Here is a 16,702-nt window from a genome sequence, read left to right as displayed (position 1 = left end):
AGCTAACTGTCTTCCATTTTTTAAGAAATGTATTTTTATTGTTAGAGCGGCCACCACATTACTGTTGTCTTGTTACCCTTTGTTGAAGTAAACCTTTGCTGGACTATAATTGGAGAGTTTGGCTTGGTTTTTAGCACTTATGTGAGTGTGTTGTTGTAGTTGGACGTCAGATTTATTTCATATTCTTTATAATTTACACATTTCGGTTGAATGCATTCAGTTGTGCAACTGACTAGGTATCCCCCTTTCCCTTTCCCTAATTTGGCCTAAGTAGCAATAATCTGTCAAGTGTTTTTAGTTGATTACAAAAATGCAACTTCTGTTATTCCTCAGATAAATAGTCTGAATAAAATGGGCTAGATCGTGAATTAGATTATTACAATGGACAATTGTTTTATTTTCAAGCAGGGCCAGACTTAGCCTTATATTTATTTTGTATCACATTTTCCTTTTCAGAAGGGTTTCAGAAATTATAGTGGATGCGTAACCAAGCCAGCCCAGTACAGCTCGATGGCTCGGCTTGGCTTAGTTTGGCTCTAACGTGTGAATCTGGCAAGATATTGTTTTTGTTGACCTCATTGCAAAAAATGATTGAGTTTACCATGCATATTAGACACATAATAAAAGGTGATTTGTCACAGTCAGTTTAGTCCTCTAACATCCTGCAGATATGCCTTTCTAGGCTCAGGGATGGTTTCCCCTACCGAAATCTAGGATCAGTGTCTCTTCTCCCAATCCAAACATGATCAATTAGTGGGGAAAATGTTAAACTGACCCAAGATCATAGACTAGAAACAGCTTCACCCTAATCCCCCTAAAATAAATGGATTCGCATGACCTCTAGTAGGCCAATGTTCTGGTCCTCCAATGTAGTCCATGCTCATGGCCATTGGATAGAGATAGACAAGCACATCCTCTAGTCTCTACCAAAGCCTATACATTATAGACCATCTCTGTGTCAATTGATGTGTGCTTGTTTACATGCAATAACTCTCACCATTCCCAATGATTTTGGCAGTATTTTAATAGAATACAGACATCTGGATACATGCTCAACAATTATCTATTAGATAAATTACATGTCAAATGTATACAGGTACCACCAACTGTCTTCTTGTGACCTCTTTATGTAGAATACCCCTGAGCTACAGTGGCATGCATCATTGCACATCTATCACTCCAGTGTCTATTTCACCTCTATGGCCTATTTCTTGTCGTACCTCCCTAATCGTATTACATTTGCACAAACTGTACATAGACTTTTCTATTGTGCCATTGACTGTATGTTTGTTTATCCCATGTGTAACTCTGCGTTATTGTTTTTGTCGCACTGCTTTGCTTTATCTTGGCCAGGTCGCAGTTGTAAATGCGAACTTGTTCTCAACTGGCCTACCTGGTTAAATAAAGGTAAAATAAAATAAAATAAATGTCCAAATCAGGTAATTATGTCGCGTTCATGTCCTATTCGGAACTAGGAAACTCGGACATTTCCGAATTGCTAATAGGTTGTGGATATATGCTGGCTTCACCCCTTAGCTTGTCGGATATTTCCGAGTTTCCTAGTTCTGACTAGCATATGAACGTGGCATTAGCCCCTATGTATCGTAGAAGAAGTCCTTTAATAAATTATTATCTTTCTTTTCCGGTTTCCGGTCGGCTCCCGCCCCACTCCGCCATCATGAAGTTGTGAACCAAAAAACGAATGAGACAGAAAGGGTAAAAAAGGAAAACAATTCATGAATAACATTTATGTAATGATAAAATATGGTCGAGAGTGGAGCAAATACCGGGGTCAGCTTTAAATTGATTAACTGTTTCCCAGTCGTAATCTTCTGATTGCTGGTGAGAAGACCAGGTCGTTAGCATTTTGATTGACTGCCATAGCTAATGCTAGCTAAATCGTTTGCGAAGAATGGAATATCAATGAAAACAATGTGGCTCGCTCGTGTTGAATAGAGCAGAAGAGGTAACGTTAACGTTAGAAAAGCGACCAATATTTCCCATCCCGGGCCAGCTAGCTAGCTCTCCAACTAGCTACAGTGGACCCCAAAAGCCACGGTAAGACATGTCATATAAGGCTAAGGTTAGCTCTCTTGTAACGTCTCAAATACTGTCGTTCATTGGCACTGTAGCAAACATTAGCTAGCAATGCCAGCAACAGCCGTTTCGGCGATGCAAGTACCCTGCTATTCTGCGGTATACTTTTATATTGAAGATTATGACTTTGCTCGTCAATACAATTTACACGGAACGTGCATTGATACAAATGGCAGTCTGATTCAGCTGACGATAGCGAACAAATTACACCCCTTGTTTTTGCAATTCGGTGTCGTATTTCTTTGGGGAGGCGAAATGTAGTTAAAATGTTGCTCTCCTCCACTGAGTGTTAAGGGACCGTATTAAAACGGCAACGCCTTAAAGTGCAACTGAAGGCAATAAACAACTTATCTGATAGAAAATGGCCTATGTGGCATTGATATGGGTCAAACATTTGTAATGGTGTCAAAATTAACTACAAAGTGTAAATAAGAATTATGTTCATAGTCTGTCTCGTCCAAAACTGAGTTTTGTGAGTTCATCATGACTTATTTGAGGGTTGGGTTTTGATTTTGACAGTACTCCATTGCCTGCTAACATGGGATACACACCTGCGGATATTGTGTCTTTAAGGAATACCTAGGATAGGGACCCCCTCCCCTGAAAAGATTTAGATGCACTACTGTTCCACTGGGTGTCATAAGGTGAATGCACAATTTGTGTCGCTCTGGATAAGAGCGTCGGCTAAATGACTTAAATGTAAATGTAAATGTGGGTGCCTAACTTTGTCTGAAAGGGGGGGGGGGGGATTAGTGGTGCATTTTAAAAATCATGTTCCTGCAATTCTACACTCCTGACAGGGGGATCCATATTTATAAACAAAACACAACCATTTGCTCCAAGATTTTCCCACAAATTATTTAAAAAAAGTGTTTTTATGACTAATCTACTCCCTTTCTTGAAAATCCCACCCCCAATAATGAATTGACAGGTCTGAAACCTACCAATCCTGTAACTTAGACATCCCTTCCCTGAAAATCCCACCCATAGTGATTGATTGCCAGGTTTGAAACCCTACCAGCGTTGTGACTCACAAATATCTTGCTTCTCCCTTGACAATTGCTATTTCATTCTTAAAACCACACATTTTGACCAAAGATGGCGTAACAGTCGGACATGTATTTGTCTTTGTCTTATCCCGTGTAAATAGACAGTTGTATATATTTTAATCTCACTTTTTATCTACGAACTAGATATACTTTCCTGCAACCCGCCTCACCCAATGTCGTATGGATCTGATATTTATATTCCTTATAACTGGAACTTCCATCAGGAGCTAGCCAGCTAACTAGCTATTAGTCTTTGTTAGCCATGGCTAGCGGTCTTCACCTTTTTAGCAAGGACACCAGCCAGCTTTAGCTCAGACAATACCTGCCAGTCTGCCGAGCACGGTATCAACCCAGAGAATATCGGACTGCTTCTCTCTACCACATCACCGGATTCCTGCTGCTCTGGTTCATTTCATCGCAGCTAGCTAGCTGCAACCGAGTGGCTACTGTTAGCTAACGACCCTGTCCCGAAGCAAGCACCAGTTAGCCTTGAGCTAGGCCCGAATACCAGCTATTTCTAGGGCTACAATACCTCTTTTGCCAATTGGCCTGGACCCTTTATTGTCGACATGGTGCCCCGCCGATCCATCACAAGCGGTCTGTTGACGTAATCGTCCGATGTGGTCTCAACAGGATTTTCTGTTGCGATGTCGCCGAAGACCCATCTGCAAGCCCTGGCCCGCTAGCTCTCTACTACGCCTAGCGTCGTAGTGACTACCGAACGGGTCCCTGACTCACCAATTGCTGCTCATTGGACCCTATGATCACTCGGCTACACAGCTGATGCCCCCTGGACTGTTTCAATAACACGGTACCTAATTTTGTTTACCTGTCGGTCCCAGCCTCGAACTCCGGTCCTGTATGTACCTAACTGACCCGCTCTGCCCATTCATCGCCATATACCCATTGTTGTCTTAGCTCTCCTGATCAACACCTGTGATTTGTTTTATGCCTCTGTAATGTCAATATGCCTTGTCTACTGCTGTCTCAGCTAGTTCTTATTGTTTTATTTCACTGTAGAGCCCTCTGTCCAGCTCAAAATGCCTTACATAGCTCTTTTGTCCCACTCCACACACATGCGGAGACCTCACCTGTCTTAACTGGTGCCTCCAGAGATGCAACCTCACTGTCACTCAAAGCCTAAGTTTACCTCCGCGGTACTCACATCCTACCATACCCTTGTCTGTAAATTATGCCATAAATCTATTCTACCACGCCCATAAATCTGCTCCTTTTATGCTCTGTTCCCAACGCACTAGACGGCCAGTTCTTATAGCCGTTAGCCGTACCCTTATCCTACACCTCCTCTGATGATGTAGAGGTTAACCCAGGCCCTGTAGCTCCCAGTACCACACCTATTCCCCAGGCACTTTCATTTGTTGACTTCTGTAACCGTAAAAGCCTTGGTTTCAAGCATGTTAACATTAGAAGCCTCCTCCTAAGTTTGTTTTATTCACTGCTTTAGCACCCTCTGCCATCCCTGATGTCCTAGCTGTGTCTGAATCCTGGCGTAGGAAGACCACCAAAAATTCAGAATTTCCATTCCCAACTACATTTTCCACCAAGATAGAACTTCCTAAGGGAGTGGAGTTGCAATATATTGCAGAGAGAGCCTGCAGAGTTCTGTCATGCTATCCAGGTCTGTGCCCAAACAGTTTGAGCATCTTCTTTTAAAAATCCACCTTTCTAAAATTAAGTCTCTAACAAGTGGCAACAGTGATAGACCCCCCTCAGCCCCCAGCTGTGCCCTGGACACCATATGTGAATTGATGGGTCCACGGTCAAACGACCACCCCTCATCACTGTCAAACACTCCCTAAAACACTTCTGTGAGCAGGCCTTTAAAATCGACCTGGCCCGGGTATCCTGGAAGGATATTGACCTCATCCCGGCAGTAGAGGATTCCTTGTTATTCTTTAAAAGGGCTTTCCTCACCATATTAAATAAGCATGCCCCATTCAAAAAAATGTAGAACTAAGAACAGATATAGCCCTTGGTTCACTCCAGACCTGACTGCCCTTGACCAGCACAAAAACATCCTGTGGCATTCTGTATTAGCATCAAATAGTCCTCGCGATATGCACATTTTCAGGGAGGTTGGCAACCTATATACACAGGCAGTTAGGAAAGCAAGGGCTAGCTTTTTCAAACAAATGTTCTTCCTGTAGCACAAACTCCAAAAAGGTCTGGGACACTGTAAAGTCCATGGAGAATGAGAGCACATCCTCCCAGCAGCCCACTGCACTTGAGGCAAGGAAACACTGTCACCACCGATAAATCCACTATAATTGAGAATTTCAGTAAGCATTTTTCTATGGCTGGCCATGCCTTCCACCTGGCTACCCCTACCCTGGCCAACAGCTCTGCACCCCCCGCAGCAACTTGCCCCCCGCGCTTCTCCTTCACCCAAATCCAGATAGCTGATGTCCTGAAAGAGCTAAAAAATCTGGACTCCTACAAATCAGTTGGGCTAGACAGTCTGGACCCTCTCTTACTAAAATGATCTGCCGTAATTGTTGCAACTCCCATTACAAGCCTGTTCAACCTCTCTCATATCGTCTGAGATCCCTAAAGATTGGAATGCTGCCGCGGTCATCCCCCTCTTCAAAGGGGGAGACACTCTAGACTAGAGGTCGACCGATTTAATCGGAATGGCCGATTTTTCGAGTTTTCATAACAATCGGAAATCGGTATTTTTTGTGCGGCAATTTTTTAAAATGTAATTTAAAAATATTTTTTTACACCTGTATTTAACTTGGCAAGTCAGTTAACCTCTCTGAACCACCCATCCCGGATCCGGTATAATTGTCATCAGCAATGCTGAATAGCATAGCGCCACAGTCAAATAATATTACTAGAAAATATTAATATTCATGAAATCACAAGTGCAATATTGCAAAACACAGCTTAGCCTTTTGTTAATCCACCCGTCGTCTCAGATTTTGAAATTATGATTTACAGCGAAAGCAATACAAGAGTTTGTAAGTTTATCGATCGATCGCTCGACAAAACAAGTACACTTTAGCATCCATCAGGTAACTTGGTCACGAAAATCAGAAAAGCAATCAAATGAATCGTTTACCTTTGATCTTCGGATGTTTTCACTCACGAGACTCCCAGTTAGACAACAAATGTTCCTTTTGTTCCATAAAGATATTTTTTATATCCAAATACCTCTGTTAATGTGGTGTGTTATGCCCAGGAATCCACTGGAAAGAGCGGTCACGACAACGCAGACAAAAATTCTAAATTATATCCATAATGTCCACAGAAAAATGTCAAACGTTTTTTATAATCAATCCTTGGGGTGTTTTTCAAATATCTATTCGATAATATATCAACCGGGACAGTTGGCTTTTCACTAGGACCGGGAGTAACAATGGCCTCCTTTCTCTTTTGCGCACAACTCACTCTGAGAGCCCCCACTTATCCACTTATGCAATGTTCACGCTCGTTCACGCTCATTCTTCAAAATATAAGCCTGAAACTATGTCTAAAGGCTGTTGACACCTTAGGGAAGCCATAGAAAAAGGAATGTGGTTGATATCCCTTTAAGTGGGCAATAGGTATGCATAACAACAGAGGGGTTTCAAAAACAGGGGCACTTCCCGATTGGATTTTCTTTTCTATGACGTAACAAATTGAATAATGTAGTAACCAAAAAAGTGTTAAACAAATCAAAATATATTTTAGATTCTTCCAAGTAGCCACCCTTTGCCTTAACAGCTTTGCACACTCTTGGCATTATCTCAACCAGCTTCATGAGGTAGTCACGTGGAATGTGTTTCAATTAACAGGTGTGCCTTGTTAATTAATTTGTGGAACTTCTTTCCCCCTTAATGCGTTTGAGCCAATCAGTTGTGTTGTGACAAGGTAGGGGTGGTATACAGAAGATCCAGAGTTACCTCTGCTGCTGAGGGTATCTTTATTAGTTACCAGCCTCAGAAATTGCAGCCAAATAAACACTTTAGAGTTCAATTAACAGACACATCTGAACATCAACTGTTCAGAGGAGTCTGCGTGAATCAGGCCATCATGGTCAAATTGCTGTTAAGAAACCACTAACGGACACCAATATGAAGGGACTTGCTTGGGCCAAGGAACACGATCAATGGACATTAGACCGGAGGAAATCTGTCCTTTTGGTCTGAGTCCAAATTTGAGATTTTTGGTTCCAACCGCTGTGTCTTTGTGAGACGCAGATTAGGTGAACGGATGATCTCTGCATGTGTTCCCACTGTGAAGCAAAAATTAATTTGTCAAAAGTCGCAAAAGTAGTGTCCGTGGTTTAGACCGCCACGGTCCCTGATCCCATAACAGATGTTCATGCAAACACATTGGGTTGAAAATATTGAAGTTACGGATGTTTTTTATGTTCAGTCAAATGTATTAAATGGACCAAATAAAATGCAAAGCAATTGCCGTAGATTGTACAGATGAGGTCCCTGAACCAGAGCCATCTAATTTAGCTAGCCTCAACCAACAGTTGGTTTTATTCATGCACGTGGCATCAGGTGGAAGCTATTGAAGTAAAGGAATATATATATTTTTTTATGGTTAGTCAAAGCATTAAAAAAATACATATAATTGCCGTAGATTGTAGAGGTCCCTGAAAATATTAGTTGGTTTGAGATGTTTGTCTTGTGGTTGCAAAGCTTTTAACCTAGTTAACACTAGGTTTCAATTTCATTTTTAAGACGGCCCCTTAGTTGCAACTACACAGAGAATCAGCCATTGAAATGAACTTATTTTTTTATAAACTGAACAGCAAAAACAAGGTGTTATTGTTTGCTATCGTCAGTGGATTCAGAATAACATTTGTCATCCAGGTATGTTCCGTTTAGGAGGTATTGACGAGCATAGTTTTATATTAAAGATTCAGACTAACTACACTGCACTCCCAGCTAGCTAGCTCGCTGTTGAATAAGCTTGCTGTCCTCAGGCTACTGTTGAGTGATCTGTTTGGCAGCTGTTATCAAGCCAGAGCCATCTAATTTAGCTAGCATATATTTACGTGTGATTGGGTCGGATGGCTAGTAGCAAGGGCTTGCGATCGGGATTGTATTGCATTTCTCTGTCGCTAGCTAGCTAAAATTAGTTGGCCAGAGAGCCTAATTTACCTGCCAAGTACAATGCAATCCCTCAGCTATAAATACCAACAATATGTATTAGCTAGCGAACACTAGCTAGCTGTGGCAGGTTAGCTTACTAGCTAGTGTTGGTTACAAGCATAGAGATTATGATGCACACCACCAATGCAGAAGTGAAATTGCTTATTAACGGGTAACGTTAGACCCATTTCACCCACTCTTTCAATGGGGCCAGCTTTCTCAAGGCACTAAAGTAAAACTTTAAAAAATGTGGCAAAGCAATTTAACTTTTTGTGCTGAATACAATGTGTTATGTTTGGGGCAAATCCAACAATACATCACTGAGTACCACTCTATATATTTACAAGCATGATGGTGGATGCATCATGTTATGGGTATGCTTGTTATTGGCAAGAACTAGGGTTTAAGATGAAAAGAAGTGGATTTGAGCCAAACACAGGCAAATAAAGACACTGAGACAAGTTCTCCTTTCAGCAGGACAATAACCTAAAAGACGAGGCCAAACATTGAAGTTGCTTACCGAGACGACATTGAATGTTCTCGAGTGGTCTAGTTACAGTTTTGACTTTAAATTGGCTTGACAATCTATGGAGAGTCTGTCTAGCAATGCTCAACAACCAACTTGACAGATCTTTAAGAATTTAGAAAATAATAAATGGGTAAATGATGCACAATCGGGGTGTGGAAAGCTCTTAGAGACTTGCCCAGAAAGACTCGCTGCCAAAGGTGACTCTAACATGTATTGACTCAGGGGTGTGAGTACTTATGTAAATGAGATATTTCTGTATTTGATTTTAAAGGAATGTGGAAAAACAAATTAAAGCATGTTTTCACTCATCATGGGGTATTGTCTGTAGATGTGGCGGCAGGTAGCCTAGTGGTAGGAGCATTGGGCCAGTAACCGAAAGGTTGCTAGATCGAATTCCCAAGCTGACAAGGTAAAAATCTGCCGTTCTGCACCTGAACAAGGCAGTTAGCCCACTGTTCCTAGGCCGTCATTGTAAATACTATTGTGTTAACTGACTTGCCTAGTTAAATTAAAAACATTTAAAGTTAATTTTTATTTACAGAACAATGGTGGAATGAGTCAATGGGTATGAATACTTTCTGAAAGCACTGAATCTTGTTAGCTAGCCAGCTAGACTTCTCCTTTTTATAGGGAACCTAGAGACTTCTGTATTGTTGGACTGCCTTCAAATCATGGCCACAGGATTTTTTTTTTTTTTTTGCTGAAGCACTAAGAGACAAGAGCACTGACAAAAAGAAATGTCCTCCCACTGTCAACTGTGTTTATTTTCAGCGAACTTAAAACATCTCTGGCCAAAAGCCAGTTATAATGAAGAGCGTCAAATTCAAATTAATTACTATAAAATCAAACTAGTTTGTAGTTATTATATACATTTTGGACTATTTCTCTACCATTTGAATTTCATTACCCTTTGACTATTGGATGTTCTTATAGGCACTTTAGTATTGTCAGTGTAACAGTATAGCTTCCGTCCCTCTCCTCGCTCCTCCCTGGGCTCAAACCAGGAACACAACGACAGCAGCCACCCTCGAAGCAGCGTTACCAATGCAGAGCAATGGAAAAACCACAACTAGTCTTAGAGCGAGTGACTTTTGAAACGCTATTAGCGCACACCCCGCTAACTAGCTAGCCATTTCACATTGGTTACACCAGCCTCATCTCGGGAGTTGATAGGCTTGAAGTCATAAACAGTGCAATGCTTGATGCACAACAAAGAGCCGCTGGCAAAACGCATGAAAGTGCTGTTTGGATGAATGCTTACGAGCCTGCTGCTGCCTAACACCGCTCAGTCAGACTGCTCTATCAAATCATAGACTTAGTTATAACATAATAACACACAGTAATACGAGCCTTAGGTCATTTAATATGGTCGAATCCGGAAACTATCATCTCGAAAACAAGACATTTATTTTTTCAGTGAAATACGGAACCATTCTGTATTTCATCTAAGGGGTGGCATCCATTAGTCTATTGCTGTTACATTGCACAACCTTCAATGTTATGTCATAATTACGTAAACTTCAGGCAAATTAGGCGGCCCAAACTGTTGCATATACACTGACTCTGCGTGCAATGAACGCAAGAGAAGTGACACAATTTCACCTGGTTAATATTTCCTGCTAACCTGGATCTCTTTTAGCTAAATATGCAGGTTTAAAAATATATACTTCTGTGTATTGATTTTAAGAAAGGCATTGATGTTCATGGTTAGGTACACATTGGAGCAATGATATGCACCGCATCGATTATATGCAACGCAGGACACGCTAGATAAATTAGTATTATCATCAACCATGTGTAGTTAACTAGTGATTGATTTGTATTTTATAAGAAGTTTAATGCTAGCTAGCAACTTACCTTGGCTTACTGCATTCGCCTAACAGGCTGTCTCCTCGTGCAATGAAAGGCAGGTGGTTAGAGCGTTGGACTAGTTAACAAATCCCTGAGCTGACAAGGTGAAAATCTGTCGTTCTTCCCCTGAACGAGGCAGTTAACCCACCATTCCTAGGCCGTCATTGAAAATAATAATGTTAACTGATTTGCCTAGTTAAATAAAGATTAAATAATGGTGTAAAAAAAAAAGGTTAAATCGGTGTCCAAAAATACCTATTTCCGATTGTTATGAAAACTTGAAATTGGCCCTAATTAATCGGCCGACCTCTAGTTGAAAGGCCTCTTTAGTGTCCTAAGTTTTCATAACTGTGACCTTAATTGCTTACCTTCTACAAGCTGTTAGTGTCTTAACGACCGTTCTACGTTCATTAATTGTTAATGGTTCATTGAACAAGCATGGGAAACGGTGTTTAAACCCTTTACAATGAAGATCTGTAAAGTTATTTGTGTTTTTACAAGTTCTCTGAAAGACAGTGTTTTGATAAAGGGAGGTTTATATGAGACAGATAAATAGTAATTGAAAAACAAGGACTAAAAGAGATCTGCAACTGCTGTGTGTTTGATTTATGGTGTAAGAATTGTGAAAATGCTTAAATTCAATGCATGCAGACCTACTAGCCATCTAGTTACAGTGCCATCAGAAAGTTCACACCCTTTGACTGGGATTAAAATGGATTTAATTGTTTTAACAGTGATACACAGAAAATAATCTAATGTCAAAGTGGAGAAAATGTCTAACATTTATAAAAAAATAAAAAAAGATCTAGATTAGATCAGTAAGTTCACACCCTTTGACTGGGATTAAAATGGATTTAATTGTCTTAACAATGATACACAGAAAATAATCTAATGTCAAAGTGGAGACACATTTGTAAAAAAAAAAGAAGAAAAAAAAAGATCTAGATTAGATCAGTATTCAACCCCCTGAGTCAATGCATGTTAGAATCACCTTTGGCAGCAATTACAGCCTTGAGTTTTTCCAGATAAATCTCTAAGAGCTTTCCACACCTGGATTGTGCAACATTTGCCATTTTTTATGATTTTCAAAATACTTCATGCTCTGTAATATTGGTTGAATGTCATTGTTAGTGTTAGGTTCTAATTTTAAAGTAAAGACCGTAAAGACAACACTAGATTTTCAGGCCTTGCCATTGATTTTCAAGTCAAAACTGTAATTTTGCCACTAGGGAACAGTTACTGTCCTCTTGGTAAGCAACTCCAGTGTATATTTGGGCTTGTGTTGTAAGATTATTGTCCTGCTGAAGGGGGAATTCATCTCCCATTGTCTGGTGGAAAGCAGACTGAACTCAGTTTTCCTCTAGGATTTTGCCTGTGCTTAGCTCCATACCATTTTTAAATGTTTTTATCCTGAACTCCCCATTTCTTAACGATTACAAGCATACCCACAACATGATGCAGCCACCACAATGCTTGAAAATGTGGACAGTGGTACTCAGTAATGTGTTGGATTTGCCCAGAACATTACACTTTGTATTTTGGACTTAAAGTTAATTGCTTTGCCAGTTTATTATGCGACTTGTTAATAAGCAAATGTTTACTCCTGAATTTATTTAGGCTATCCATAACCAACGTTTTGAATATTTAATGACTGAAGACATTTTAGCTTTTATTTTTAATACAATTTAAAAACAAATCTGAATTCCACTTTGACATTGTGGGGTATTGTGTATAGTCCAGTGACACAATCTCAATTTAATATTTTTATTCCGGCTCTAACACAACAACATTTGGAAAAAGTCAATGGGTGTTAATAGTTCCTTAAGGCACTCTGTGGTCTTGTATCTAAAATGTTTCTTGTTTATAATCTCCAACATCAAATTGTGTCCTCATGACATGCAGGTGTGGCTAATATCAAATTCCTCTTGTATTCATGTTTGCCCACAGATTTGTCTTTGGTGGGGTGCAGGCATGCACCCAAATTAGCAACTGGGATGCCATTGCCAACACCAACATGAACATTTTCGATTGAAAAGAATTGAAGGATTTTGGCGTTGGGCAACAGAGCTAGGAAGGGGCAACCCCATCCTTCATAATGGTAGGGGAAACACTATTAACCAAAATGCATTTCACCAAAACACATGCTCCTGAAATGATTTAGATGTGTGTAGTATTATTATTCATTGTAGCACACAAGTTAATATTTTGTATTTCCTTCATCTTATACCTGTTGTGGTTGAATGCAAGAAATGGACTGTGGCTGACCTGGGTTCAATTTCACATTGGTCTATTATCCTATTTGTTTTCTTCTTTCAAATACTCTGAGCATTTTATTTGATTGGACCTGTCTGCCTGGAGTGACAGAAATGGGTTGGTTCGTTTTTTCACTTTTGGGACTGTTGTGGAAATTCTTACACAGGGAAACTCGAAGTCAATCTAAAATGAATCATTGTTTGCCAGTGCGCTTGGAGAGGTTCCAACAAACTAAATGCACCATAGTGAAAGTCTGTCAGAAGCACTAACGGGGCAGTCCCATTTGTTTTCTCTTATATACTGCAGACAAGTCATATTTGCATGATTTAGCTTATTCATTAGCTTATTCATTAATCGTTAACATTTGCTTCATTCATGTGACCAACCAATACTGGGTCATGCGTGTGACAGACCAATACCTCCACGAGGCTTCTTTAAGCTGACACCTTGAAACTGAGATCTCAAAACAAGGGTCTGGGTGTACTGCCAAATTGAAAATACTGATAGTGAGGGTTTGTTCAGTCAGTCACTTGCATGAACACAGAACTGTTATTAGAAAAACATAGAACACAAATGCACCAACATAACATTTTCCATCACAGGACTATTCCGTAGACGGTTTGGTTGTTTAGCAACAACCGACACGTGGGGCATAACAGCCAGAGTTAGATGGTTGACGATGTAAACTATATTTAGTCCAAATGTTTATTGAAAACAAATAGTTTGCTGAATTGTTGGTTAGCTTGCAAATTTTAACCATATTAGCATCGACATTGAAAGCAGTCAAAACATCTCAGAACAAGACTAGCTGAAACAAAACACCTATGATTCCCCACATCGCAGCTTCTTGTCATTGTTGAAATCTGACTGTTCAGACTCATAACAAAGCACAGTTTCTTGCCACATTGATGCGAGTGGATAATTTGTGATGTTGTCAAGCCAACCCATCTATTGGTTCCACAGGGATTGACAAAGGTCTGAAAGGCACTCTCCCAACGAGCAAGTCTGGTCTTTTTTTGGTTGCCTGAAGATTAAGATTGGGGCGGCAGGAAGCCTATTGGATAAGAGCATTGGGCCAGTAACCAAAAGGTCACTGGTTCGAATCCCTGAAACAAGGTGAAAAATGCCCTTGAGCTATGCACATAACCCTAATTGATCCTGTAAGTCACTTTGGAAAGGAGTGTCTGCTAAATGACTCGGCGGTAAGAAAAATATATCTATATATTTTTTTTTACTGATTCTCCAGAACTTTTGTATAATTTCAGCCAGTAGATAAGTGGTGCTAAAACTGGTCTCCTTTATTTGTGTACCTCGTCATCCAAATGGTATATCTTACGAATTTGTTGTGAACGTTTAAACTTTTAAACTAAATTGAATCCTTAACTTTAAGAAAAGATTCTACCCAAAAACTTTTTTTTTTGCTCCACAACATTACCCTTAACAAGGGGCCTCCTGAGTAGCGCAGCGGTCTAAGGCACTGCATCGCATTGGTGCAGCTGGCTACTGGGTAAAGCAAGCATTGTGTCAAGAAGCAGTGCAGCTTGACAGTTTGTGTTTCGGAGGACGCACATCTCTCGACCTTTTGCCTCGTGTCCGTACGGGTGTTGCAGCGATGGGACAAGACTGTAACTACCAATTTGGAATTCACGAAATTGGGGAGAAAAAGGGGTAAAAATAAATGACCAAACAAAAATCAGCGCAACATGCAACAATTTCTACAATTTTACTGTTAGAGTTTATATAAGGAAATCAGTCAATTTAAATAAACGAATTAGGCCTAACTGTATGGATTTTACGTAACTGGGAATACAGATATGAATCCGTCACAGATACTTAAAAAAAAGGAAGGTAGGGGCGTGGGATCAGAAAACCACTCAGTATCTGGTGCAACACATTTCCTTTGCATAGAGTTGCTGTTGATTGCTGCCTGTGGAATGTTGTCCCACTCTTCAATGGCTGTGCGAAGTTGCTGGTTGTTGGCAAGAACTGGAGCACACTGAGTATCCCAAGCATGCTCAATGGGTGACATGTCTGGTGAGTATGCAGGCCATGGAAGAACTGGGATGTTTTCTGCTTCCAGGAATTGTGTACAGATCCTTGCGACATCCGAAGGAGATGCTGAAACATGAGGTGCTGGCGGTGGATGAATGGCACTTAAACGGGCCTCAGGATCTCATCACGGTATCTCAGTGCATTGGTATTGTCATTGATAAAATGCAATTATGCAATTAGCTTATACCTGCCCGTACCATAACCCCACCGCCACCATGGGGTACTCTGTTCACAAAGTTGACATCAGCAAACTGCTCACCCACACGAAGCCATACATCATTATGCGGTTTTGAGGTGGTTTGGCCATACTGCCGAATTCTCTGAAGTGAAGTTGGAGGTGGCTTAAGTAGGAAAAATTAACATTAAATTCTGTCAACAGCTCTGGTGGACATTCCTGCAGGCACCATGCCAATTGCATACTCCCTCAACTTGAGACATCTGTGGCATTGTGTTGTGACATACCTTCACATTTGAGTGGCCTTTTATTATTCCCAGCACAAGGTGCACCTGTGTAATGATCATGCTGTTTAATCGGCTTCTTTATACGCCACACCTGTCAGGTGGATGGATTATTTTGGCAAAGGAAACGTGTACGACAACTTGTTCCAGACAATATCCGTCAACTTCGCACAGCCATTGCAGAGGAGTGGGACAACATTCCACAGATCACAATGAACAGCCTGATCAACTACATTTGCTAAATAAACTAAAGTAGTAAAGTACATAACAATAACGAGGTTATATACAGGGGATACAGAGTCAATGGGTGTGGTTACAGGTTAGTCGAGGTAATTTGTACATGTAGGTACGGGTGTAGTGACTATGCATTGATAATAAACAACGAGTAGCAGCAGTGTAAAAACAAAGGGGGGGTCAATGTAAATGGTCTGGGTGCCCGTTTTTGATAAATTTTTCAGCATTCTTATTGCTGGTGGTAGAAGCTGTTAAGGAGCCATTTGGACCTAGACTTGGCGCTCCGGTACTGCTTGCAATGCGTTAGCAGAGAGACTGTGCCAATGCAGATACCGAAGTCACAGAAAGCAAGGTACAAAACAGAGAACTTGGCAAACAAGTCAGTAGTGGTAGGCGTGGAGGCCGCCATCTTAATGCACGTCCGATATTCAAAGGCTTTGAGGAACATTTTAATTTCTCTTTTGGAATTGAAATGGAATTCATCGCAATCCTGACATGTGGCTACATTTCAATGCAGACAAACTTAAGCTCAAAGCCTCATACTGGTGTGTGTGTGTTCGTTCAGGCGCTGGCCATGCCGTCCAGTGTGCGGGCCGGGAGCCTGAAGGACCCAGAGGTAGCTGAGCTCTTCTACAGAGATGACCCTGAGAAGCTGTTCACCGACTTGCGGGAGATCGGCCACGGTAGCTTCGGAGCGGTCTACTTTGTAAGAAAGGGGGCATCTGTGGACTTTACTTAAGTGGGCAAATGGGTGCATCTTATTCACTAGTTTACTGTTTATTTTGTGTCCCTTTTTGGGAGATGATTTCTTAGAATGGATGAGATGTAGTATAGAAATATTTGTCACTTGGTACTGCATACATTTTTACTAAACACTCCTAAATAATACCCAGTACAGTATTTGTTACGCAGTAAAAACTTGTAGTAGGGGAATTCGGGCATAACTTCAGTGATGGATGCATGAGAACTGGGAAGAGAAATGGAATGGGTATTGAAAGGGTGTTGATAAGATGAAGGGTGAAATGACAGGGAGGCAGCCACTAGGCTAGGTAAAGACAAGTGAAGGA

The 16,702-nt window shown here is 40.8% G+C and overlaps 1 protein-coding gene across 5 annotated transcripts in view; it reads left to right on the top strand.

Moving 5' to 3' along the window:
* The first annotated feature begins 1,646 nt into the window (after positions 1 to 1,646).
* taok2b (TAO kinase 2b) overlaps positions 1,647 to 16,702 on the top strand; it is a 63,354-nt gene continuing 48,298 nt past the window's right edge. For 2 of the 5 annotated variants that reach the window (XM_029629758.2, XM_065008050.1), the window contains exons 1-3: positions 1,658 to 2,058; positions 12,585 to 12,735; positions 16,201 to 16,341. In XM_029629758.2, the coding sequence (XP_029485618.2) occupies positions 12,733 to 12,735; positions 16,201 to 16,341 (144 nt within the window). In that variant the 5' untranslated portion in view covers positions 1,658 to 2,058; positions 12,585 to 12,732. Of the gene's footprint in view, positions 2,059 to 12,584; positions 12,736 to 16,200; positions 16,342 to 16,702 lie in introns of all 5 variants that reach the window. The other 3 variants (XM_029629759.2, XM_065008052.1, XM_065008051.1) reach the window with 3 other exon arrangements.

The sequence above is a fragment of the Oncorhynchus nerka genome, linkage group LG23 (assembly GCF_034236695.1).
Source record: "Oncorhynchus nerka isolate Pitt River linkage group LG23, Oner_Uvic_2.0, whole genome shotgun sequence".
NCBI lineage: Eukaryota > Metazoa > Chordata > Actinopteri > Salmoniformes > Salmonidae > Oncorhynchus > Oncorhynchus nerka.
This window is presented reverse-complemented; position numbering and strand designations above follow the sequence as displayed.